Source organism: Python bivittatus, unplaced genomic scaffold, assembly GCF_059951505.1.
Source record: "Python bivittatus isolate LINGU-HERP-01145 unplaced genomic scaffold, Pbiv_v1 ctg000840_np1212, whole genome shotgun sequence".
Classification (NCBI taxonomy): Eukaryota; Metazoa; Chordata; class Lepidosauria; order Squamata; family Pythonidae; genus Python; species Python bivittatus.
Genome location: NW_028277113.1, coordinates 35,391,857 through 35,417,221, shown reverse-complemented (window position 1 = coordinate 35,417,221; position 25,365 = coordinate 35,391,857). Strand labels below are relative to the sequence as shown.

Below are 25,365 nucleotides of genomic sequence, written 5' to 3'. Positions count from 1 at the left end.
ACCAGTGTTTCTCAACTGTGACAACTCTAAGGTGTGTGGACTTCAACTCCCAGAATTACCCAGCCACCATGCTTGGAGTTGGTCCACATATCTTAAAGTTGTTGAGTTTGAAAAACACTGATTTAAACACTATTGTATTCTGAAAGTTTAATTACTCAGAACAATTGTGGAACATTTTTTCTAATTCTAAACTAAAAAACCTACATCACTTACCTTTAACAAAATTAGAAGAACAAGCAAAGCAAAACAAAACTAAAAGATTGGTTGTATAATGGGAAAAAAAAGCTTAAAAGTACTGTTATTTCATCTAAGTGGACCCACAGACAGTTTAGACTATATTAAGACCAACACTTCAAGGTAATAACATTACTGAATTTAATGAAAGAACATTATAAACATACTATAGACACAACTGCAGACAACTTCAGTTAAAATAAATGTGAGGTAGACTGATTAGTGAAGCTAAATTCACCGTGTTTTGGTTAAAAGTTTTACACCAAGGACTGCTTCAAATCTGAAGAACTTCCTATAGAGTGGGTAGCTCTATGTAGGAAACAAGAAGACAAATAAGGAATTGTTGATAGACAAACAAGCCAAATGTTTGTTTCAAAATATATATACATGCTCTGGGAAGCTGCAACCAACTTTGCATAACAAATCTGGCATCTACGTCATTATCACGTCGTTGATTTACGGATTACGTGCTTTATTCCTTAAAAATTTTATCTGGCTAGGAAACTGGTCAAGTGTGAAGCAGTCCTAAGAGAGCAACATTTACCCTCTTTTTTAGAGATCACACAAAGCAACTGTACAAATTACAGAAATATCTGAGTCATTTTTAAAAAATTACAGATTACATTCAGTATAACCTGGGACTTGTCAATTACTTGTATTTAACAAGCTCACAGGTAAAATAATGCTGGCCTTTTAATACATTCATGTCATCTACCTTGCTGCAAGGCTTGTAAATGAAATAACAACATGGTAACATCTGGTATCTTGCTCTGATCTCCTGTCCCATTTATCACATCCAGAACTTATTTCACTGTACTACATGAACCTTAACGTTGAGTTTGTGAAGACATTTATTAAAGAGGTTTCAAAGAATATTCAACCAAAACTCTTCTTCCTTTGCTTTAGTGATGCTATGTTGAACTACCAATTGTTCTTGTCCAATTTAGAAAATACCTTTTAGGATCTTTCCACACAATCACACAAAACATTGCTTAGTAATAAGGGAGAGTGGAGTTTTTATACATCAGTGATAAACACATATTCCTGCACAATTTGTTCAACAGGGAGTGCACTAGTAAATTCTAAATAAAAACTGCTTGATTTGGATAGCATGTGAGTTAAACATTTTGTGCTATGATTACAACTCAACAGTATTAAAAACTATGTGGTGCATCAAATAAAATAGGAATGTGCTATCCAGGAAATACATTTTTTTAGGTATAAAGCATAGTGTTTGCTCAGATATTATATTCTCCCTCAAATATGGCCCCAAAGCCCGATTGTGTGAAAAGACCCTTTATCCCTAAATTCTCAGCCTATATTTTTATACCTCTTTATCAAGGGTCAAAGCACCTGGAATTTTAAGAACATAGTGCAAACTTCAAATATATAAAGAAGATTTTAAAAGCTTTCAATCTGCAAAATTTGCAATAAAATGGCAACTCTTTGGAAACATTTACAAATTATGTTCAGCCCCATATAACTAGAATAAAACCTAGGTTATCTGAAATCCCATACTTGTAGCTTTTATGTAAATTTCTACTCCAAAAATGTAAAGGTATTTATTAAAGTATAAGGCAGATTTTATAAGGGTACCAAAAAAAGAATAATCTACACTAAAGTAAACAATTGTTCATTTGAAATATGCTACATTTATGTAAAAGTACAATAAAAACAATAGGTTTGAAAACCATTACTTTCCTTTCAACTTCAATATATTATGCTTTTCATTATTTGTAAACAGCTCTTTCACAAGGTAAAAAAGTTGCATGATTAACACTTTGTTCTAAATGCAGTTTGGGCAGGTGCTTAATTGAGAATTGCAGGTATCACCATTTGTATTTAAACGGACCGGACCAAATTACTATCTGTGTTCACCATCTTATGAAATAGGCTGCACAACTTTAAATATCTGTGCAAGAAATGTAAGAATGTGTCTGAAGGAAGAACTATAGTAAAAGATAACAGTAAGAGAAACTGAAAACTGACTAATGAGCAGGAAATAAGGGGAATTCTGTCTATTGTTAACTGCAGTATGAAGACTGATTGTACTAGACTCATTTAAACACTCAGCATATTTCACAGCACAAAGTGCTGGTGCAAAGAACTTCACTTTCAAACAACTTAATGCCTATTTAAAATTTAATACATCTCTTTCTCTCTAATTCAAACAAAAAGCACAGGGCTTGATCCAGTCAAGCACATACACGGTATTTGCATATGAAGGAGTTGTGCTAAGCTCAAGAAAGCTCCAGTTCTCCCATTCCCCACCAAAATACACACATGTGCAAGCAGTGCAAGAGGCATTGCAGCAGGAGATGCTCTGGACCTACCTCCCATATCCCCAACTTTGTGCCATGTAAAATTACTTGAGCTCTGGAGCAAAAGCATGGCACCAAGGTGCCAGATCCAGACAGGAATACTGCCCTGTTATGGTGCCTCCATGTGCTCACACAGGGAAGTTGGGAAACAGAGCTTTACGAGCCCTGCAGGGCCAGTGTTCAACTGCTTCAAGCCCTACAGATCTAAAATAAACTGGCCAACTTTTCCAGGTGTGTTTTAGACTTCTGTAAAGCATGGTGTCTGTTGCTGGTCCCAGTTCAGGGGAAAGTGATTCCTAAAGGACTTACAAGCTTTTATAATTCAATTACATAATGAAGTACTAAGCCCCATTATTCCTGTTCTGTGGTCAGTCTCTTCTTAGAATAGTAAATGCTCTTCATAAAAGCACAAAACCAACATTTTCTATTCCCAGCACTCAAGACAGCTGAGGCAGGGAGGCATCCATTGCAAAAATAATGCCAGGAATTTCAGCTATATAGGAAACGAGGTTACTTAGCCACTTCAAAACAATATCCCATAACATTGAGGACAGAAATCAGTGGTGGACCTTAAATATACTGAGGAAACAATATGCAAAAGCTATCTATTTAGGCTGGCTGAGCAGATACTTTTCAAACCATAGTCAGTGATGATCTGTGTGCAAAAAACAGGTTTGTACGCAGCCTTTCTTTTGGGATCCAGTTCCATATGTACTGTTGAAGGAAAAAAGTGATCACCTACACAATTTCTCTCCTCGCAAAGGATCTCTGGATTTAAATCAATAATGGATACCCCAAACCTGCATCTTTATACAAATGCCTGCCATACATTCACTGATTTGTTCAGGCTTCTGTAGTAAACGTTTTAACTTTTGTGGAAACTTTGCCAAAACAGTTTCAGTACATAAAAATTACAAACCTTAACCTAACACTGCACAGAAAGTGAATAAAGATTACTCTTTCAAACACAAATATCTGTGTTTTGTAGTTTCAAACCCCTGAGATACACTGTACCAAAAGTACAGATATGAAGAGAAATGGACAGCATTCCTCAGTACATTATCTTCACATAATTCCACTTGCTTAGTATGAGCCTCATGTAACTCAAGCTGACAGATGCCAAAAGTAATTTCATCCCCCCTCCCCTTCAAAAGATTTCTCCATATCTTAGTCACAGTGGGTATATTATCTTCTATATCAGTGACCCACAAGGAATTAATTTGAAATCAATGCTCTTTCAATCATAAAATAAGAGAGAACATGTCTAAAAGTGGGCCTGAATTTGGAGAAATCCTTAAAGTAATGACTGAACTTGGGTTGCACTTTGCTCCATAGTGATTGTACTTTAACTGAAATAAGGAAAAAGACACAATTTGGCTCATCAGGTTCTCCTGTGTCCTGTGCCGTTGACTCAAGCTTATACATGGCGCCCAGTCAGAAAATAGAGTGGCTTGTCATCAGAGCTGTTAGCAGTTTGGAATTCATCTCTCAGACGGAACTGCCATTCATCTTCCAGCTCTAAACGGACAATGGTTTGACGCAAGGAACTCCTGTCTTGGCATATGACACACAGTGTTGCACCTGAAGTTAAAAGATTAAATTAAATAACAGACGGTTTATACCACGGTTCAATTTCCCCAGCACTTACATTCTGAGATTGCTCTCTATTGCTTGGAAACATTATCACACACATGTGCAAATGCTAAAAATATAAAGTAATATTAAGGGTTAATAGAATTCTGTTACTGCTATTAAATATTTTGCCCTTTTTCTGCCAAATGGATAGATCACAGGAGACAACATGAATTTCTTCCAATTATGACTGAGATCACACCAGATGCTAAGCTGTCGGTCCCCCCCCCGACGTTTCTGGCTTGAAGTGTCATATGAACCCAACTACTATATTTATTTAATATAGTAATATTTAGGGCTATCTGTGAGAGTCTGTCATTATCATCATAGGTGGTAATACAATTAAGTCATAACAACATGGAGCTTTTTTCCATTTACTACTTCAGGTGAAAGCTAATTTTTAAATATGAACACAAAACAAAGCATACACAACATAAATCATAACAGATGGCAGTAATTAGGCTGAGCTCAAATCAGATAAAGTTAATATCTGGAGGGGAGACTACCAAGAAATCTCTGGACTGTGGATTAGATTTAGAAGTTAAAAAATAGAAAGAAAGAGAAAAATTCTGGAAGACAATGGCAAACCACTTCCATGTCTTTTGCCTCAAAAACAAGAATACGCTCATGTAGTCACCAAGAATTGAGCTTGATTAATAGGAGATGTAACTATTTGCACCGTGCAAGAAATATATCAAGACAAGGTACACAAAGTATTTTCCTGATTTTCACACATAGCTGAGAAAATGTACACAGGTGTATTAATTAATATAGTATATTAATATGTTTGGGATTTTATTGCATTTATAGATTTTTACTATTTTGCTAACTTTCAGAATCTGGATAAGAACAGTGTATCATATTTTTAAAACATCCTAAATAAATATAAATGCAAGGTAGAATCTCTGCACAAAGTATCTCATACGTGAAATCAGAAATTCTACCTCACCTTTTATCATTCACTGAAAAAAAGTGGAGCAAACCAACAACCTACCATCTTTATTAATAAAGCAAAGTAGGGAGGTCTGGAATGCTTTGCCTCTCCTTGCAGCAGTGGCTATGGGAGATACCTGTATTTTCTTCTATGCAGCAAAGTATCATGTATCTCTCTCTGTGTTGCTGCTCTGTTCTTGTGTTGTGTGTATGTACATGTACCTCGAAGAGCACAGGACAGACTACACAGTGTCTCCTCTGGGTCATGGGACAAGGAAGGAGGGGAACTTAGGATGGAGGTGTCAGTAGCATTCCAACGCATTGCCCAGCCCCCTCTCTCATACAGATCCAGCGGGGATTTTTTTTTCTCCACAGCCCTTGGCCAGATCCAACCAATTTTCAACTTGATCTTTCTTTTGCCAGCTTCTCCCTCCATGCCAAACACGGTCCCATTCCATTCAGTTTTCAGAAAGTGATCGTGCTGATGGACAGAATCCCAAGACCCTTTACATAAATTTTCCAATATTTCACTGAGTAGGAAAGAATAAAAAAATAGACACTTTTGGGTTATTAAGGAGCAGCCAATTCAAACTTATTTCAATATATTCCCAAAAATAGAGAACAGACTGTGCTTAAATGGGCATGCATACGTTAGAATCAAGGATGAGATTCTTTTGCCCCCGGCTTTTTCATGTTTTGGGTGTAAAATGCTGGAGAAATAGAAAGTGGAACTGGAACTGGAAGACAACACTGGTTTCCATTACACTTCTGCAACTGTCTCTTTGTAGGGAAAGGGTTGTTACATTACATGGCATATAATGGCAATGTCCGTTCACAGTCTACCCTTGTTAGGGACCAGTTAGCAAGTTCTATATAGAAATCACATTACCTTTCAGGAATCTGAACTTTTTAAGAAAGTCTGCTCCGACGAAGGAGTCACAAAGGTAGAGAAGAAGACCACTGAAAAACACCCCTTCACAGTTCACATTAACTGAGTGCGGCCGTGAACTGACATAGCAAAGAGCTACCTATACCAGAAATGGGAACAGATACATACATTTAAGCCTTCTTTCTTTAAAATACTTATATCTCAACATTTATGTTCCTGTCCCATCAAATTAGCACATCAGTGGTAAATTCCAAACATGTTCATGTTTAGAATATAGATTATTAGTAACAACTGTTTCCAATACCCTAATCAAGGAACTACCAAGAGGAAAAAAACCCCCGCCAACACTGGCAGGGCACCCCACTGTATATAAACAGAGAGGAAATCCCATTCCATTCTAGCACTGAAGATGTTACCTAGCCAGGTAGTGAAACATTTACGAAAAAACAACCAAGCTCAGAGAACCCCAAGGACTCCATGGAGCAAAAATTGTTTAAATAGTAAAAAACATATCAGAAGAATCTACAATATGCCCAAGAGCATTAAATTGTCTAATCAAACATTTAAAAAAGGAGAAGGTAAAATATTATGGAAAATGGATCTCAAAATTCAAAAGATTTATAAAGCAATTAAAAAGGTTAATATCAGTGCTTCAGCTGAAGAAATATAAACTAAAAGTCCCAAGAATGGAGTTGCCTTGCCATATTCGTTTCTTTCAAAGAGAAGCCTTTGTTTTCTACTGAGTTATAAAATACAAGATTTCTAGATACGTACCTGAGGCCCAATATTCAAATAGCAGTCAACAGCTAAGACCGGGTTTTTAAAGTTATAGATGGCCTTTGGGAAAAGCTTGTAGGTGGCATATTGAAGGAACTTCTCTAAAAGGAACTGAGCTGGAGCTGCCAAGAGGGTGTGCTCGCTGTCTGGAGCACAAACATACTGAAGAGGTATTATTGGAGTCAAACTTTCTGAGATCTGAACAGGAAAACAATATGTCCATATGAAATATACTGAGCAGCATCTTTATATAGCTTAGGGTGCAACTAGCATTCAATTATCAGTTTAAAATGTTGGGCAGAACGGAAAGAGCAAGAAAAACTGGAGCCAAGCTTGAACGGTTCTTGAACAGTACCCAGCAACAGGGATAGCACAGGTGACACTGGGCAGCTAGCATTTCCTATACAGTCCTGGACGTAAGGTTGCTTTGACGCTCCAAGAACCAAGGCGGTGGGGGCAGGGGGGGAACCAGTAAGAAAGAATTAAAATAATCCTATAACAGGCACTCACATTTATACAGGTGCTATGTAATGGCGGCAAGCCTAGATAAATAAATAAACAACCCCCGCCCCAAGAAAGAGTTTTAATATGAGTGCCCAAAACATTTTAAATCTGAAACATTTCAAGTTCAAAGTACGTTGTTCCTATCGTACTGGAATTGTTCTGAGCTATGAATTCAAAACACTTGTGTCAAAATCAAGACAGGCTTTGTTAAGCATGAAACACTTCCGAAATAGTCAGAGTGACAGGTTGCAGCAACCTCTTCTGAACTCAAACTATTTCATATTCAAGATGGTTTACAACGCCAAAGTTTTTTGTGAGTTTTCCATCATTTTTTTTTTAAGCAGCTTTTATCCTAGGCCTGACTCCCGCCATTGCACTACAGAAGCATTCATTGACTGATGAGATCAGCCAGGTAGCGAGCAACACATTTGGCACTGCAGAACTAAGGGCAGCAGAAAATATAGCAAATGTGGTCATATTTAGTTTCTGATTACAGATCCAACGATTATCCAACTTGATAATCATTTGAACAGCAGAATGATTATTAAGAAAGAAGCCGAAGGCCATGTGAGTAGAAGACGACAGAGCACAGAGCCACAGTTGTTAAGCAGGGTTCCCATACAAAGGCTAAAATATTTCATGATATACGTAAAGCATACAGATGGGAAGAGACTGATGAGGTTGTATCATATGGAGAAGTCAGGAAGTACAGAAATATAATCAATGAATAAATAAAGCAATGGCTTGAAAGGTGAGCAGAGGCTTTATAAGCCATAAAACTAATTTCGTCTCAAACACAGGAAGTTATTCTCTCCCTCCTTTTCATCAGATAGGAACTGATCCTATCTGAGAGCTTATAAACCTGCAGAAGAGCCCACTGGGGTGGTGGGAGTGGAATCTGGTGCAAACTGCACTGTTCTGGACATGGACAGGGGACAGTAATCCAGCCAACGAGTTGCTCCAATAGTGAGATGATCGGGGCACGAACCAGCTGCTTTGTCATTTGACTCCTATAAAAAGTCAGGTGGGATTGGTACCATTTGGGCATCAAAGGGGATGCCTGAGGTATGTCAATGACTCAGAATAGTCCAATCCATCCTCCCTCCCTCCCTTTATGAAACTTTTTTATATCCCACATTTCAAGATAAAAAATCCTTCCAAAGTAGCTTGGGCTTGGAAATGAATAAATAAATATGTAAACTCAAGGAAGCCACACAAAGTAACACATTTCCAGGACTTTCCCACCACAGAGTTGGTGGCAATGGCTCTGTAGGGATTGGGAAGGAAAAGCTTGCTGGGTAGCTCTCACCTGCCTGATTTCCTTCCTCTCTCCAGAGATCCTTCCACAAGACAGTTGGTGGAAATGGCCCTGGGGTGGGATCTGAGGGAAGAATCCAGCTGAGCAGATAAGAAAATAGAGGCTCTCTTCTTCAGTTCTATCTAAAGCTCTCCAAAATGTTTTAAAAGAAAAGCAAAATACAACATACAAAACAAAACAAAACAAAACAAACAAAAAAACACCCTTTGGCTTGGGGCATCTGTTGAGCTGTATCCAAGGGCTCACATGAGTAATGAGAGTAATATGGTCATTAGGTCTGGTAAAAAAAATATCCAAGCCAATCAACCACAGCAAGTGCTCCAGCAGCTGTTCCTGGCGGTCTCCACAGGAGTATGCACCCACAGCCCCTTGGCTTGGCTCCTGCAGGTGGCACAGCATCTCTTTCAAAGGATTAACACTGCCTTAATGCAGTGTTGTCCAAACTTGGCCACTTTAAGATGAGTGGACTTCAACTCCTAGAATTCCCCAGCCAGCCATGACAGCCAAGTCTACTCATCTTAAAGTGGCCAAGTTTGGACAACACTGGCCTTAATGGTTAGGAAGGTCATTGGTATACCATAATAATTCCTCTAACAGGGAAGTATGCAGACTCTAAATTGCTGGACTCATTTCCTTTTGTTTTTCTATAACCTTTCTAGAATCATCTGGCCAGGTACAAAATGTAAGGAAAATGTGGGAACCCAGTTCATTCATTGCGGATGTTTACCACAGCATATATTTGTGAGTTAAACAAAACCCATTAAGAGTGTCTATAGACAAATGGTCAAGGTCTAAAAGAACCTCTACAATTTATAAAAGAAGTTGCATGATTTTTCATGGTTCCTTATTTTTGTAATATATCTTAATGACTGGGAGAGGAAGGTAGGTTGCTCATTTTGTTAAACAACAGGGGGTCATAAATAATAATAGTAATAATTTATTAAATTTATATGCCACCTGACTCCCAGTGACTTGCCAATCAATTGCAAACCAGTCAGATGTCTGTCAGACCTTATCTTCTCCCCATGACCCACTGCCAAGCACTGAATGTAGCCCTTGGACCATTACCCGTGGCCTAGAGAGATTAATGACTTGGCACTCAGAAACCTTTCCCCTTACCTATGACTTCATAAGGATAATGGAAGAGGGGGGAAGCGAGGGGAACACAAATTTTTCCTCAGGTAAAAACAAGCACTTTCCTTTTCCACTCACCATAATTTTAGGTTTAATATCAAAGTCTTTTTGACCGCCAACCTGGATGTGTTTCTTCATAAGACTGAAGTTGTTAAAGCAACAGATAAGTAAGCCACTGCTGTTTGTTCTCAGATTAAAATCCACATCTTCACAGAAATACCTAAGCAATTGAATATAATTTACATGTGTTTATTCAAGGTAGGCTTCCCAAACGTGGTGCACTCCAAATATGTTGATACTACAATTCCCAAAATTTAAATTCTGTTAAAGGAAAACATTATATAGGAACTCCTCTCATTGATCTTTTTCAGAAGAGAAAATGGAGGCAGGCAGGGACAAAGAGGGAAAAATGTAATGAAATGGCTGTACATGGACAAACATGTGAAGACAGCCAAGCTAGTGGCATACCTGACTTGCATACATTTACTCACCTGTTTAAATCATATTGCACATTTTGGGTCAGGTCTATGTTGAGCAGTATAAAATCATGTATGTGGCATCTGGAAAAGGGGTTTTTGGGTGCTCTGGAATTCAATTTGCTGTTCCATTTCTGGATGCCCAGTATTGCATAATGGACAATTTTTGGTGTGGCTTCAATATGCTGCAGAACACTCTTTAGAGACACATTTTTGCTGGTTGATCCTTGATCCATACATTGACTACTGAAAGGCAAAAAGACTGATTATATTACATCCCAATGATAACGATAAAGCATACATAAAGATAATGAGCGTACAAGAAGTCTGCTAGAAAACAAACCATTTTAGGTAATTTGTGACTCTAGCTGCTTACAGTTTATTTCCTAGTACTTAGGAAATAAACATGGAAAATGGTAGAGCAAATGCAGCATTTTTCTTGGATCATTGAGAACCAGACTTAAGCTACCATTCTTCAGTCTTTCAGCTTAAACTAACGAAGAACTGACTATTTTTATGAAGATACTAATATTGGATGCCTTATGGGACTTCCACATGACATCATTTTCACTTCCCAATATCTCTCAATTGTTTTCAAGCAGATTGTGTGATTGTCTTGACTTCTGCAGATTTCAGCATGCAGAGAATCAACAAGGAACACCATGGGTTAATCAATGTTTTCTCTCCAGCTGAAAAACAGATGAGTGCAAAAGGTATCATTTCCTCAATGCATCATTCCAAGCTACTCCATCTTGGAAGAACAAAATTCTCTTACATCCCCTACTTTATGCAAAAGGGAAACAAAATAAATTGCTTGCAACTGCTCTCCAGTCCACATTTTCAGTTCACTTTGTGAGCATTCAGTCACCTGCAAAACATCTTAGTGTAGGATAAAGCTGCATCCAATCAAGGTATCATTCCACCTGAATTAAAGACACCATTGGGAGCAGTGAAGGTGGTATGATATTGCAACATTAATTTTACAACTAAGCACTTTCCCCAAACCTTCTAGCCACGGTTGTAAGCTACTGCAGCAGTCAATGTAAGGAAGTTTTAAACAACCCTCATAGACAGAGATTAGCAACAGGGTCCTGTGGAGCACCCAAAATCTGCTCTCTCTCTCACACCAACTCCATACAAAAGGAAAAGAAATTACACTCACTCCCATCTAGTGGGTAGTGAGGTCTTCAAAAAATAGGAAATGTACAGATTGCTGTAAGTGGAGAATGCAACAATGCTAATTTAAGACCATCACCTTTCAGAGAATACAGAGCCCATAGAGTGAACCCAACCACAGATGCCAAAAAACATATCCCAGAACAATGATAATTTAAAATAATGATGTACCCAATAGCTGGAATGATTAAATAGCAAAGGAAAGGTGAATAATCAGGTCAGAGAAATCAGATCAGGCCTGTACTTGTTCTTGCCCATGTTTTCTATACACTTGGGCTAGTCTGTCATGGGAATACTGGTTATAATTTTACATTTTGTGTATAAAATACATAGAGAAGAAGACATTCTATGTTGACACTGAACTACAATCACAGTTTGGACAGTTGATTAAGAATGAGAAATACGAAGGGGAAAAAGACACAGAACTAAAAACTCATTACTCTTTAGGGCCTAATTCTCTTAGAAAACACTGTAGATCTTAAACCAATAGACTTCCAAGTTAAACATATGGTAGTCATGCAACCATAAAAATATACTACTGAGCCTCTATCAAATCAGATTCATTAATGGACATACACAACTGCATTAAAATGTTGAATCATGGCTTTAAAATGAGAAAGAGAAACCGCTGAATATATTTGAGATTATCCTTAGTGCCATTTCCCTTTCATTTTTTTAAAAAGCTCTTAATTTCAAACAGCAGATACAGCTAAGGTACAGAACAGTGTTTCAAACACTTTAGTCACTTTGGTGCAATATTCATATGATGGGGGTTCCCTAATAAAGCAAAGGTATCAGGCTACTGATCCTATCCTATATATAGGATATTCCATTTTAGATGCCTAAAGGAGTATGTAGATTATGTTATCAAAGATCATCATCACAACAACCTTGCTCTTTCCTGCATGGAATTGGTGGATATGCCATTAGGACTAATGCTGTATTGATCCAAAATTCTGCTGTCGGCCATGAGTGCCATCTCCGCATTGAGAAACTTACCTAGACTGTTCTTGGGCAGCATGACTGTTCCATAAGACACAAGAATCATCCATGACAACAATAAATGGCCAAACACACTGACGTTTAACTCCCAGTTCCTCCAAACGGTTTCTTTCCAGTTCCAAGTTATGGTAAGAAAGTTCTTTAATTAGGAATCTGGCAGCACCTGAAAAAACAGACCTTTTTTTAAAAAAAAAAAAAAGACTAGACTTCCAAATCCTGAAGAAAAGTTGTGAATTTATTAAAATAGGTAACAGGGAGATTGGTTTTTCTGATTTCTGAGGAGCAAGAATTGTTGAGCTTGCATGAAAGAGTCCAAAGAGAAGCAGATTCTGAAACTAAGGCTAGTTCAGTGTTTTTCAACCTCAGCAACTTTAAGATATAAAGTAGGGTTTTCTTCCTTTCTTTCTCAGTTTGCATTTTTAGTTTGTTTCTCTATTTTTTAAAGTTTTTTTTAAGTTCCAAGATTGCTTTGTTAATTGTGTATGTATAAAATTTTTAGAAAAATAAATTCTTTTTAAAAAAGTAATAAAATGTACATGAATTTAACAGAGGACATAGGCAAGCATATTGTTAAAGATGCTACAAAGAGTGGAATTTACTACTATTTAAATGTTTGATACTCACTAAGCTGAAATATTTTTATACAGTTACATAAACACTCATCTGTTTTTATCCATGGGAGTTTTCTCCCTTCTCTCCATCTTGCAAACAAAAGGAAAATGTCCTTATTCTGGGTATTACTCACCAACTCCTGCATTGTTGAACATGCCTGGCAGAACCAGCATGATATGGTTGGGCCAATATTTGCGATAAAGCGGCATTTCATATTCCTTGACCACAAGAAGATGGAGGTGGCTGATACCTTCCATAGCGTGGTAAAGATTCAAGAGACCATGTTCATGACGTCCGCTTGAAGGTGTAAAAATAGGACTCTTCACTGTATTCAAATTCTGCAGGATGACAAGCCAAAGGCAGATATTATGTGTCTTCCATATGTACTCATTGTCTGTGATGTTGATGTTATTCACTTTCTGGACTATGAGATACAAAGAAAAAATCAGACTGGGAGAATTCTGCCAATTAGAGCATTCTTCAATTTCACTGCCTTCTCTTTTTCCCATAAATGTTGTGATTAATAATTTTAAATAGTTATGTAGTTGTAATATAGAATTTATGTATGTTGGCTTTATTCCTGAAAGAAAACCTTGATAGGTTGAGAGATGGAAAAGGGGAGCTGGCAGTGATACTAGCAAAGTATCTACCAATGGATCAGTTTTTTGAGTCCAGAAAACCCTCACATGCACCCCGAATGCAATCTCATCAAATGGTAAAATCTCACCAGTATTGGTTGTGCTCCTCTATCTAGATTAAAGGTGGATGGGCAACATTTTCAGAAATCAGCATTTTTAACAATGATCTCTAGTAGTGTCAGCCCTTCAAGTTAGGTCAGAAAACAGACACCACAATAAATACGAGAACTCTACTTTCTTGATATAAATTATAACAACAGAAACTTGAAAGCTTGACAGTGTTTCTCTTTCCCTCCCTCTTATACTAAATAGAGACAAGGCGGAACTCTCTTGAGTTTCTTTTTCACTACCTTCCCCTTCCTGGTTTTCAAGGTTACGTTCATGTTTTCCTAATGGCTGCTGCATGTGTTCTTCAAGGCCATCCCTGCACTTCTCTACTAGCTGGGGAAGGGAGCTTTTTAGTTCCTGCTTGTCTCCCAGCAACCATTCTCAATGTTTGCTGGTTTCCCATGGAGAGTAGTGAAAGAAATCCACGAACTTGTGCAGCAGTTTTTAGTCCCTGTACATCTTTGTATCTATCATGTATATTTGGACATGCACATGCACACACACCTCAACCCTGAGCAACGAGATGCTGCCCATGTGGCTGAAAAACTATCCACCCGTGGGTTAACTGAAGGTAATGAAAAAAGGACCTAGTTCAGACTCTGGAACTGAATACCAGCCTCTTAGATATACTCTTTTACACTTGCATGTATCTACGTAACTCACCATCTCATCCAAAACACATTTCACCAACCTTATCAGATACAAGAGGAAGACGCATGCTTTCCAAATGTCTGCCCTGTTTGCTGAAGACAAAATAGTTCTCTTTGGATTTAGGAATGATAAAATGTAGCTGAATCTCTTCTCCTAACATTGAGGATGAGAATGTAAATGCATGTAGGGTGGAATCAGATATCTGCATACAAGGGAGAAAAAGGTACTGTAACCCACTAAGGAAACCAACTGCCAATATTAATCTACTTTAGTTCATGAGGATATATTACCAAAATTTTACATATGCAGGCAGCATATTTGGATTACTCTTATTAAAATACTATCAGCAAAATAGGATCCATTTTCAATAGATTAGTCTTTTGCAAGGATATGATACATGCTGTTGGACTCATCTTTTTGCATCACAATTTAGAATAAGAAGAATGTTTTTCATATTGCTAGTAAAACCTTGACCATGGTCATATACTAATGAATATGGGCTAAGACTATGTGATGCTTTAGATTTGATTCAGAAGAGATGTTTCAGAACACATAGGAATACAAATATAGCACTTGTCTGCAACTTATTGGAGTAGTTGTGTCTGTTTCCAGGATCACATGGATACAGCAGACACCTGTACAATCCGGAAAAATGATGCAGCTGCTTTAATGAGTCACCAACAGGTGCTATGTTCATATTCCTGTGTTTTTGAAGCACTTCTTCCACTGAAATGCAAAGCATCTGCTGGCATGTATTTGGCATACAGTAACTTATTCCAAAAGAGAAGCATCACTAAGCTTAAAATGAAAGTTAATGTGGAGATATGGTCAAAGCAAAAAGCGAGAAACTCCTTATAAATCTCAAAAAGCCTTGAAATAACTGTGATGCTGATTATGTGCAATGAGAGCATAAAAATGTTGTTACAAGACCAAGTTATTTATACTATTCCAGAACATTATCTTAAGAGCTACACTGTGAAGCTATACTGGTTTTCATGACTCTTACATTTTCACTGAAAAATTGGTATTTCTGTTAGGGGCAATGGTGTTCCCATAACAAATAGTAGAGCCCTAGACTCTCAAGTAAAAAAACGATGGTGATTAAACCTGATAAGAAAAACTATGAAGTGAGCCATCCATGGCCTGCTGGCAGCATATATTCACGTTCTTGGGTCCTATGAAGACCCCCAACACTGCACTGCTGAAATAGAGTGGCAATTGCCAATTGTTGATATTGTGACTTTCCCCATTTTTAAACCAAATTACAAATAGGTGTGTAAAAGACCCCAGTATGTCGAATATACCTATTTTGCCTTTAAATCTTCCAATGCAAAAAGAGACCAAATATTTCAATTCTGACCCACATCTTAATTTTTTTTAGATTTTTATCCTTCCAGCAACTCAAGGTAGCAAACACAGTGCTTCCTTTTCCAATTTTTCTCTCAAGCCACAATCTTGTAAACCCCAAGGCACCCTATGAACTTCCATGGCTGAAGATGAACTTGAAACTGGGGCTTCACAGTCCTATTCAATACTTTAACCACTACTCCACTCTGCTCTCATAAGAACATCACGTTCTATGACCCCTAGAAACCAATATTTTCTTCTCCAATGTGGCTCCCAGTGGAAAAAATGTCACCTGCCCCTGGCCTACATGGAACCATTGCATACCGGAGCTGAAGGATTTATGTCCATATATTGATGGCACTGTTCACAGTGGTGGAAAGTATTGTAGGCTGCGTACTTAGTCAGCATCATTGAAACAGTATTTCGCTTTCTGGGTTCTTCAACTTTGGTTTCTTTGCTTGGTTCTGTGGACAAAGGCAATAAAAGGAAAACAGTCAACTTAAGGAATCCTAAAAATGATTTAATTGTCAAAACAAACTGATAAGGGTTCTGAAAGGCTAGGTAGAAGAAGAAACCATAATTTAGTTTTCCCTTACCCTGCTTTATTTTTTGTAGTTGCTCTGTATAGACTGGACTCATAAGAACATATTTGGGATCATGCACACTGAGGTCAAAATTCATTTTCCTGACAATTTCAATGTCAGGCCACTGATCACTGCTAGACTGGGCAATTTCATTGTCTTCCGTATGATCTAAAAAAAGTGTGAATACCTTTTTTAATACCTAAATCATAGTTTTATGTTACCTAAATTCTTCATGCAGATTACAATGATATTTCAGTAATTCTTACAATTACAATTTTAAGTCTATAAAAACTATAAAGTCTTTTGCAGGTACATCTCTTATTCTGAGACACAGTATGGCTTAACTACGTATATGGGGTCAGGACTATGAAAAATAAATAATCTTTAGATCATAATTATTTTAATGTAATTCAATGTAATAAAATACAATGATATATGCTAGAGTAATACATTTATAGGATAATACATTTCCAGAATATAGGGACTATTGGTGAGTCCATGCTAACCATATCAGTCAAAAACAGTACTTCATATGCAGGGATAAACCAGAGGCATGTAATCATCCATTGCTGGAGAATGATGGCTTTTATTCTGAATCATCAAGTCTTTTCTTATAATATCAATGTTCTTCCTACAAAAGGTAGATACTACTCACAAATAATAATAGTCATGTGCCCTTTTAGGTTCATAAATGATGCTGCTATTCTATAAATGGCATAACATACAATGCTTTATCCACAAAATGGATTAAATACATAATGTAATATCTAATGCAGATAGCTCTCAGCTGAAATTTTCAGTCAGGGATATAGATTTCATACTTACCAAGATAAATTAGAATAACTTCAAAAGCGTGAAATTACACAAATGTCTCTAAAAATAGTATTTTATCATCAGGGAAATTATCAGGGAGAATGTTGGCCAAGGATAATTTGATATAATAGGCTCAGTATATTCCTAGCTCTGATTTGTCATTACTCCTTCCAATTTTTCATGCTAACACAATGCCCAAATTTATACTACAAGAGTTGGCCTTCTCTTCTCAGAGCACTCTGTATGCTTTACACACATTAGAGAGAACTGTCTTCAGAAATTAGAATACTGGCTGTTAGTACTTACTGATATTAATATCTTCCTCATCATACACATCTACCTCCAGCAATCTGATCAGCATTCGAAAGAGAATTCGTAGGAACTGCAAGTAAGATCCAGTTTTCCCTACCTAAAACAAAAACAAACAAACAAAGAAAAAACAGCTTCTGAAATTATACTATCAGAAAAGCATACTGTGTTCATTTGTTTCTGGGATCTCCTCCTTCAATCATTTCAGAAAAGAACTAATGTTCATTCAAGCTGTGACACACAAAATGTTTGATTGGCAGTACACTTTAGAGCACCAAGCATCTATTAAGTGGGATTTCAGAATATTGATTTTTAAAGAACAATTTATCTAGCCTCTATGCCACTATGAATTTTTCAAAAACAATAGTTATGCTTTAAAGCTCTTTCAGATATAGCTCTGAGATGTCAGAAGCTAATGATTCATGAGCAGCTTATAAAATCAAGTCATTCTTCACAGAAATCTTTCTTTAGTTAAATATGCTTGCTTGTCCAAACTTTCATCATTACTGTAATTTACTGAAAATTCAGTGATCCCTTGCAGATAAAGCCTCTAGAGTAGAAAATTATGTGCTTACATTTGGAGTTATTTAACAAAACAAGGATTCAGATTACAAAACCTTCACATGTCTTCCAATTATTTGATTCAAATGTTATTAGCTAATACTAATATTATTTAAATCAATGTTAGGCATAATTAATCAGCTCTTCTTCTCTTAGTAGAAATAAAATAATAACATTAATTCAGTCATCCATTCTGTTTTCCCTCACTATCCAACATCCAACATTTTAATCAATACAGGATTGATGCATTCCTGCAAACATATTATCAATTTTTGCAAATTATTTTTATTTAAATCAGGAATTTTATCCAGTTTTAAAAGAACAGGGAACTTTCCAAGTCATATACTTCATGTAACAATTCATCACTCATTTTAAAATAGCAATTATTATCCCTTCCTTGCACTAAAACCTGAGGGAGGTACGTGACAATTATACAAGACTAACATGACCCAAGCTGTTATAGTAATTTTTCCTACACATCTGTGAACACCAAGCTTTCAGACAAGGACACCAAAAATGCTAGAACTTGCAAATGCTGTCTGTGCACTGAGGCACATAAAATTAATTATCAGTTGTTTAATAGCCTTGACCATTCTGAAAGGAAAACCATTGAATGATCAGGGACCTTAACAAAATAATCTATTGGTTTTTAATTGCTGGAAAGGTATTACTGAACATCTCAGAGCTCTCCTCAACCTTGGAAGTTAATGCTTTCTAATACTTTTATAAAAGGAGAATGGCTTCCTCAAAAAACTGTTACCCTAAAACTAAGATGAAGTCCTGGGTGAGGGCTGAAATGGTTTCAATGGATAATGTTTACAGGATCAGTTTTTCCCTGCTTTATATTTGCTTCCAATAAGTTCCATTTATATTTTCATGAATAAAATTTATTACACATATTATATAGACCCCAATCCCCAGCATGTTCTGGTTTGAAGAAAATAGTATTTTGTATTCCTGACTATGGATTTCTCCTTGCCTGCAGGAAGTAGATGTATGTTACGAACAAGCATGAACATGCAAGTGCTAAAAGGCCCTTTTAAATATTATTACTCAGCTGCAAAGGCTAAAAATATGTTCCATAGCATTTCATTGACACCAGAGACTTCGTAGTATTTTGGGGATATGATATGAGCAGATGATGAATCAGGGAAAAAAAACCAATAATTATGAGGGCAAGACTGAGACAGTAGAAGAAGGGGAAAGCAATAGCTAAGGTGGAAGCACAGGATCAAAAGAATCCCTGGAATTCCTTGGAAACCAGAGACTGATCAAGATGGTGAACATTTGTCCTTGCAGTGACCAAGAGTCCAGTCCAACTCACTGACACCTAACTAACCATACACATTTGAGCTTTCTTTTCTCATATTAGTAATACTTATTACCAGGAGCATTTCCACTTATACATGATTTCCAAACGACAGCCAAAATCCCAGTAGTTAATTACATCAACAGAAAGATATCAGAAGTCTATCTGAGGCTGTGCTTCTGCAATAACTCATGCCCAATAGGAAGAAATACTGTGAAATGATTTGGCCACATTTGCACAGATTGATAAATTGAGATTTGTGGTTTACTCTATTAGTGCCTCTTTCCACAAGTTATTCAAACTAACCAGATAAGGATATCTTATCATAACATCTAAAACCAGGATCCAGAATCCTTGTTTAATGTTTATTATCCAAAAATAATTTGGAATTCTTCTAATTTATAATTCTAGCTTTTTCAAGAACAATGAACTAGAACTCTGGTTTAGATAGCATTAAACTTTAGCCCTTCCTGGTTATTTTTATTAATGTCCATGAAGGAAGGACAAAGTCACAGCAAGCAGGCAGCATGCACTAGTTTGTTGCTCATTCTTACAATTATGCAGAAGCATCCAAAATTCAATTAAGAAACACAGAGAGTTAAGTAACCTGGCACTAGCCCTCCTCTGAATCCAGTGAAGATGCAACCACGCCTGCTCTGAAGCACAGGCTTCTTGGCTTGATTATACACAGTTCATAGGGAAAAATAGATCCAGAATAGTGTCCAAATGTCACTGGAAGGTCATTGGTTTGGGTACAACTGACGTCAAAACAATCATAGATTAGATTTCACTTTCCAAGGATTCCATGCAGTGAATCACACTATTATGGAAGCATTTAACTATTACAGCCTGGAATAAAAGATTCCAAGGAGTTTACATGCTTCAAATAGCCATAGTTGCTTATAAACTGTATTTCTCAACATGTATTTTTATCATTAACATATGTGAATTACTAAACATTTTGATCTTTCTTATTTTCTAACAGAGCCTTCCTTAACCTGCTTAGATGTTTAAGAATTTCTACTTCCAAAATCCCTAGCCAGCATGCTCAAAGGCTGGGAAATCTCAGAGTTATCACCCCAACTCATCTGGAAGGAGCCAGGCTGGGGAAGGCTGGTCTGCCCTATGACATCTATTTATTTACCTGAGGAGGCCCTGTAAGAAGTAGTCGTCGTGGATGAAAACTCCTGCTGCTTGTGGTTTCACCATGGTTGCTGTAGTCTGCATGGTGTTGCCGTGCTGCAGTCCACTGTCGGTAGTAAAGAGACTGCTCTTCACTGGTCATATCCTTGTGAAGCAAAGGTCTTAGTGAGCTCACCCAAGACACGTCAGCATGAGGTAACAGAGCAGAAGAAAAAGATGGCTGCCCACTTTTCTGTGAGCCAAGGAGGCAGTAGGCAGCTTTTGACAAGATCACAATTCGGGGTAAGGATATGTGCAATGCCTTGCAATCTTTTGCTGACTGGTTAGGCCATCGGAAGGTCTGGCTGACCGAAGGGGAAGCTGCTGACAATTTAGAAGTGGTGCTGCTCGCTATCTGGTTGGCTAGAGAGTCACATTCTTGTTTCAAAGACTCCCCAGCAGCAAAGCCTTCATCAACAGAGCTACTAGCAACATTCTGGAAGTTCATAGACAGTGATGGCTTTTGAGACTTGTCTGTAGTACTAGAGGAGCTCACTCCATTTTCTGCTATAGAACCTGAAAGATAGATTGAAAGGAAGGAAAAGGAACGGCTGAAGGATATTCAGTAATATACAGTACATACTGCACTGTCCTACAACTTCTATACCAAAAACATCCAGCTTACACTTGGAGCTTTGGAACAACAGAAATGATCAGGAGAGGATAAGTAAATACAGGTGAACAGAGAATGGATCAGATGTGTATAGTACAAATTTAAAGTTATGCAGAAGTGTAACAGAACAGTCCATATCACATTTTTGTGTGAAAAAAAAGTGTGCATTCCTGCCCTTCCTACAATTTATAAAAGGTGTAGGAGGTCTGCCATCAGCAATAATGTATAACAGGGGTCAACAAATGTTTAATGTGCAGCCACCATTACATGAAATATCCTCAGATCCAAAAAATTTTTTTTTGAAAAATATTTCTAAAAGATACATTAAAAATGGCCAGAATCTGTGAGAGATCTCAGAACAGAGATACCATGCAAGATTTAAGTATTAAAGATTTCAGCCATGTTATCTACAAATGTGTTATTGTAGTGCCATGTTGTCAAACATCAGTGTATAATGTTTAGGATGACAAAGATTCGTGTACAAAAAAATGCTACCATTTTTTTTCTTCACTCAGGCCCTGTGACTAATAGCAACTAGGCAGCCAAAAATTAAATATAATTTGCACCAGGATGGAGGCAATGATAAAAACATTTTGCCTTTTGTCAACAGCACATGAGCAAGACCTGAGAAGAAAAAAGCATCAATCTTACAACAGCAGTGCTTAAAGCTATTAGCCAGAAAACCACTGGAATACTGGGTTACTAGGTCTAAACCCAGGAAAGTTCCTTTTTATTTAAGATTCAGTGTACTCTCAACCTTTTTTAAAATGTTACAAGATCACAATGAAGCACTGGGATTATGGCCTCCCTACCTATTTTAAGTCCCACTATACCACTAGCCAGTATAACCTCATTCAGTATTCACTGAAATCAAGCATTGGTATAAAGGACTTAAAAGCAGCATTTGAGCACCAACCCATAATGTAATTTGTTTGTTTATGGCGTAGTGTGCTGTATATAATCAGCCAATTTTGATTTAATTAATCATTCATGGATACGCAAGCCATATTTTAGTGTAATGTGGAACCACTCATACCATCCTGTTGCCAGCTCCCAATCACAGATATCTGCATAAATCCTAAAAGATTAACAGAAAAAAACCCACTCCAACAAGTCCAATTTCTCCAAATTTTCAAACACAATGATCTCAAAAGGAACATCTAATGAGACTATAATTTTTACAAACCTAGGGCTACCAGATCTGGGATGCAAAAATCCAGATTACCCTTCTATAGCAGCAAGGACTGCGTGTTTTCTATATTTCTTTGATACCATCTAATAGTCATCTGGATTTTTGCAGTCAAGATTTGGTAGACCCAGCACAAGTCTTAAAAGATCAGGAATCCTGTCCAGAAAGGGAAGAACAAATCTGGGTCAGGGTTACATCAATATTTTATTTTTTCAATGAGCTCATAGTTCTGGGAGGAAGTACAAAGTTTTTCCCCTCACTCCACAAATATTTTATTCTTACTGCTACATGGCTGAAAGTGACTGTCCCAACGTCTTTCAATGGCTTCAGGGCTCAGTAGAAATTTGTATATATACTCCTTTAGTACTGGTTCAGTGCTCTAATCTCTACATATCCTGGCTACTATATTCACCTTTTAGACAAAAAGGAAAGCACAATAGGCCAGGCTTTTCTTTGCTACTCATCTGGCATCAATGATTGTGCCATCCCTGCCCACTGAGCTACAGTCCATAAAGGTCACAATTAGGCTGCATCAGAAAAAAATTATGCAATATCAGTTTAGAAAAGAGAAGACAGCATTCTTTTCATAATGCTAATTGGAAAGATATTTCAGCCTTCCACCTACATTCAAGGCTATCTGGAATCCTGCATAAAGAAGAAGATATCCATTACTAATAATATTGTGCAGTTACCTTCAAAGTACCTCAGACGAGAAAATTGCTATGTTTAGATCACCATTATAGCCATATGCCAGTTTCCTAGAAGTCAACTGCATGCTAGGTACGACCCTATGTCTAGACAAAATAAAATGGCATTCTAGGTGGTAGAATGGAACAGGCAATGAATGGAAACTAAATTCTCATGACTGTATTGGCAATAACCAGTCTGCCCCAATGCCTTGCTATAAGACAAGAGTAGCAAACTTGAGGCTTAAGGTCTATAAGCAGTTCCTAAACCCCTTTTTTGAGGCCCTTAGAGACCCCATCAACCTCAGTGGCCATAAATTGGCAACAGTTTCCTACCTTTTTAAGTAGAAAATAGAAAATGTTCTGGAAGCCCTAAAAAGGCTTTGATATACTAAAAAAATGTTCTGGAAGCCCTAAAGGAGGCTTTGATACACTAAAAAAATAAAGAAAAAGAAAAAGAAAATGGAAGAAGAAAAATTCCAAAATTCCTGCCTCAAACCTAGGAAATAAATAGAAAACTGGGCCACCCACAGGTGTGATCCTCATTTACCAAATACATATTAAGTTCAGCCTCTGACCATTCAGTGCAGCCCACCCTGATGAAAGGACACTTAGAATCAGACATTTAGGATGACCAGCCACTCCAGAGAGCTGTCACAATTATAACCCTCATCCTGAGGAGTATCCAGGGTCCTAATAGCAAAGCACAAGTAAAGGAAGTACAGTGGCTGCCTCTTGCTTGATGACATGGGTGGCTACCATAGCCACCTTAAAATGCCTCACTCTTCTAAGGGCAGAGTATGGATTGGATGAGAGTCTCGCTAATAGGTGAGGAAGCAACTGCGGCAGCACCAAAGATGGCTGTAGTACTTCCACCTCAAATAGTTGCTTCTCTTGAGCTGCCTCTGCACAACCCTTCCACTTCTTCCATCTCCATCCTCCCATTCTGAAACAATCATTCTGGATCATTTTAAAGGTCCACCTATATCCATTTCTTTCCATTTTCCTTTTTCCGCTTGTCCTATTCTCTCCTAAAATCAATGTCCTCTTCTATTTTCTTATCTCCTGCAAAAACTGCTCTGCAGTTGGACAAAAGGCATTCTTTGCAAGGTATAGCTCTGAATGGTAAAATTAAGAACCAACCTGAAGTTCCAGTCACAGCACTGCTGTTGCTTTGTGGCCTCTCCAAGTCAATCAACAGCTCATCAGTATCGTTCTCACCAATGCTGGTCTTCTCTTGCTCCTTTTCACTAAGGTCAAGGGCTACAATAGGCCCTCGAATTGCATCCTTTGAAACATAGCAGCATGCTAGACCTACTTCTTGTTCTAAGGCTGTGCGAGTTAAATAGCTTGAATCAATCAGTCGAAGATCACAGTATTTCAAAGACCTGGGAAAAAACAATATAGAGGGACTTGCTGGAAGATGGGGTCACCATTCTTGTCATTTAAAGTGATAAGTGATACATATCCATGAGAAGTCAGGACAGACTTTTTATACAAATAAAATAAAATGCAAATTAACTATAGTGATTTATAAAATATGAAATTGTCAGAGTTTGTTTGCTTGCCACAAAAAAGACGATTTGGGATGCAGAGGCAGTCACCAGGATTTTTCAGAATTTTGTTGAACCATATTCTGTTTTATTACTCCCCATCCAATTTTTTCCCCTTAGATTGGGGTTTTAAATTACAAGATTGGTAATTTAGTTGCCTCTACATATTACCAAAGATGCTTCCTTGTCATAGTATAGCAAGGCACAGTTTGTTGCACTTCTACATTCATGTTCTTAGAGATTACACATGTTCACCATACATGCTACAGTGCAAAAACTGGGTGTAATCAAATCAAGATTTTTCCTTTATGCTTTAATAATCAAAGCACATGTAGTTATTGGTTAAATTACAGTACTTAAAGGAATCCTTCAGGAATTGACTTTCAGTATGTACAGTTTTTTATGGGAACTATCATTATGTATTAGAAGTGTCCAGAATGTTTCAGGATTGAAACATTCCAACTCCAAAACATCCCTTCCAAATCCAGTGTCACTGTTCCAGTGCCAAAATGATCTGTTCTGATCTTACCAGAAGTAAGGCAGGGCCCTAACCTTGAAACAGTGATCCAGTCTTAAAATAGGTCAACCCAGCAACTCTTTCAAATGGCTCATTTCAAAGTCAGACAAATTCTCGTAAAGTCAGAACATGCCATTCTAACAGTAGTGCTTAAAAGTTTGTGAACCCTTTTGAATTTTCAATATTTCTGCATAAATATGACCCAAAATGTGATTTGTTCTCCACATAAGTCCTACAACTAGATAAAGAGAACCCAGCTAAACAAATGAGTCAAAAACATTATAGTTGTTCAGTGAT

At 37.4% G+C, this 25,365-nt stretch overlaps 1 protein-coding gene across 16 annotated transcripts in view; it reads right to left on the bottom strand.

Annotated features, from left to right (window-relative positions):
• Nucleotides 1-361: 361 nt before the first annotated feature.
• GREB1L (GREB1 like retinoic acid receptor coactivator) overlaps nt 362-25,365 on the bottom strand; it is a 183,866-nt gene continuing 158,862 nt past the window's right edge. For 4 of the 16 annotated variants that reach the window (XM_025165072.2, XM_088130736.1, XM_088130742.1 and 1 more), the window contains 14 exons: nt 24,142-24,386; nt 20,473-21,026; nt 17,456-17,558; nt 16,349-16,504; nt 16,077-16,216; nt 14,446-14,607; nt 13,142-13,346; nt 12,394-12,559; nt 10,234-10,464; nt 9,821-9,962; nt 8,600-8,671; nt 6,784-6,984; nt 6,010-6,148; nt 794-4,136 (listed from right to left, as the gene is read on the bottom strand). In XM_025165072.2, coding sequence (XP_025020840.1) covers nt 3,973-4,136; nt 6,010-6,148; nt 6,784-6,984; nt 8,600-8,671; nt 9,821-9,962; nt 10,234-10,464; nt 12,394-12,559; nt 13,142-13,346; nt 14,446-14,607; nt 16,077-16,216; nt 16,349-16,504; nt 17,456-17,558; nt 20,473-21,026; nt 24,142-24,386 — 2,680 coding nt within the window. In that variant the 3' untranslated portion in view covers nt 794-3,972. Of the gene's footprint in view, nt 4,137-6,009; nt 6,149-6,783; nt 6,985-8,599; nt 8,689-9,820; nt 9,963-10,233; nt 10,465-12,393; nt 12,560-13,141; nt 13,347-14,445; nt 14,608-16,076; nt 16,217-16,348; nt 16,505-17,455; nt 17,559-20,472; nt 21,027-24,141; nt 24,387-25,365 lie in introns of those variants that run through there. The other 12 variants (XM_025165066.2, XM_088130738.1, XM_088130739.1 and 9 more) reach the window with 8 other exon arrangements.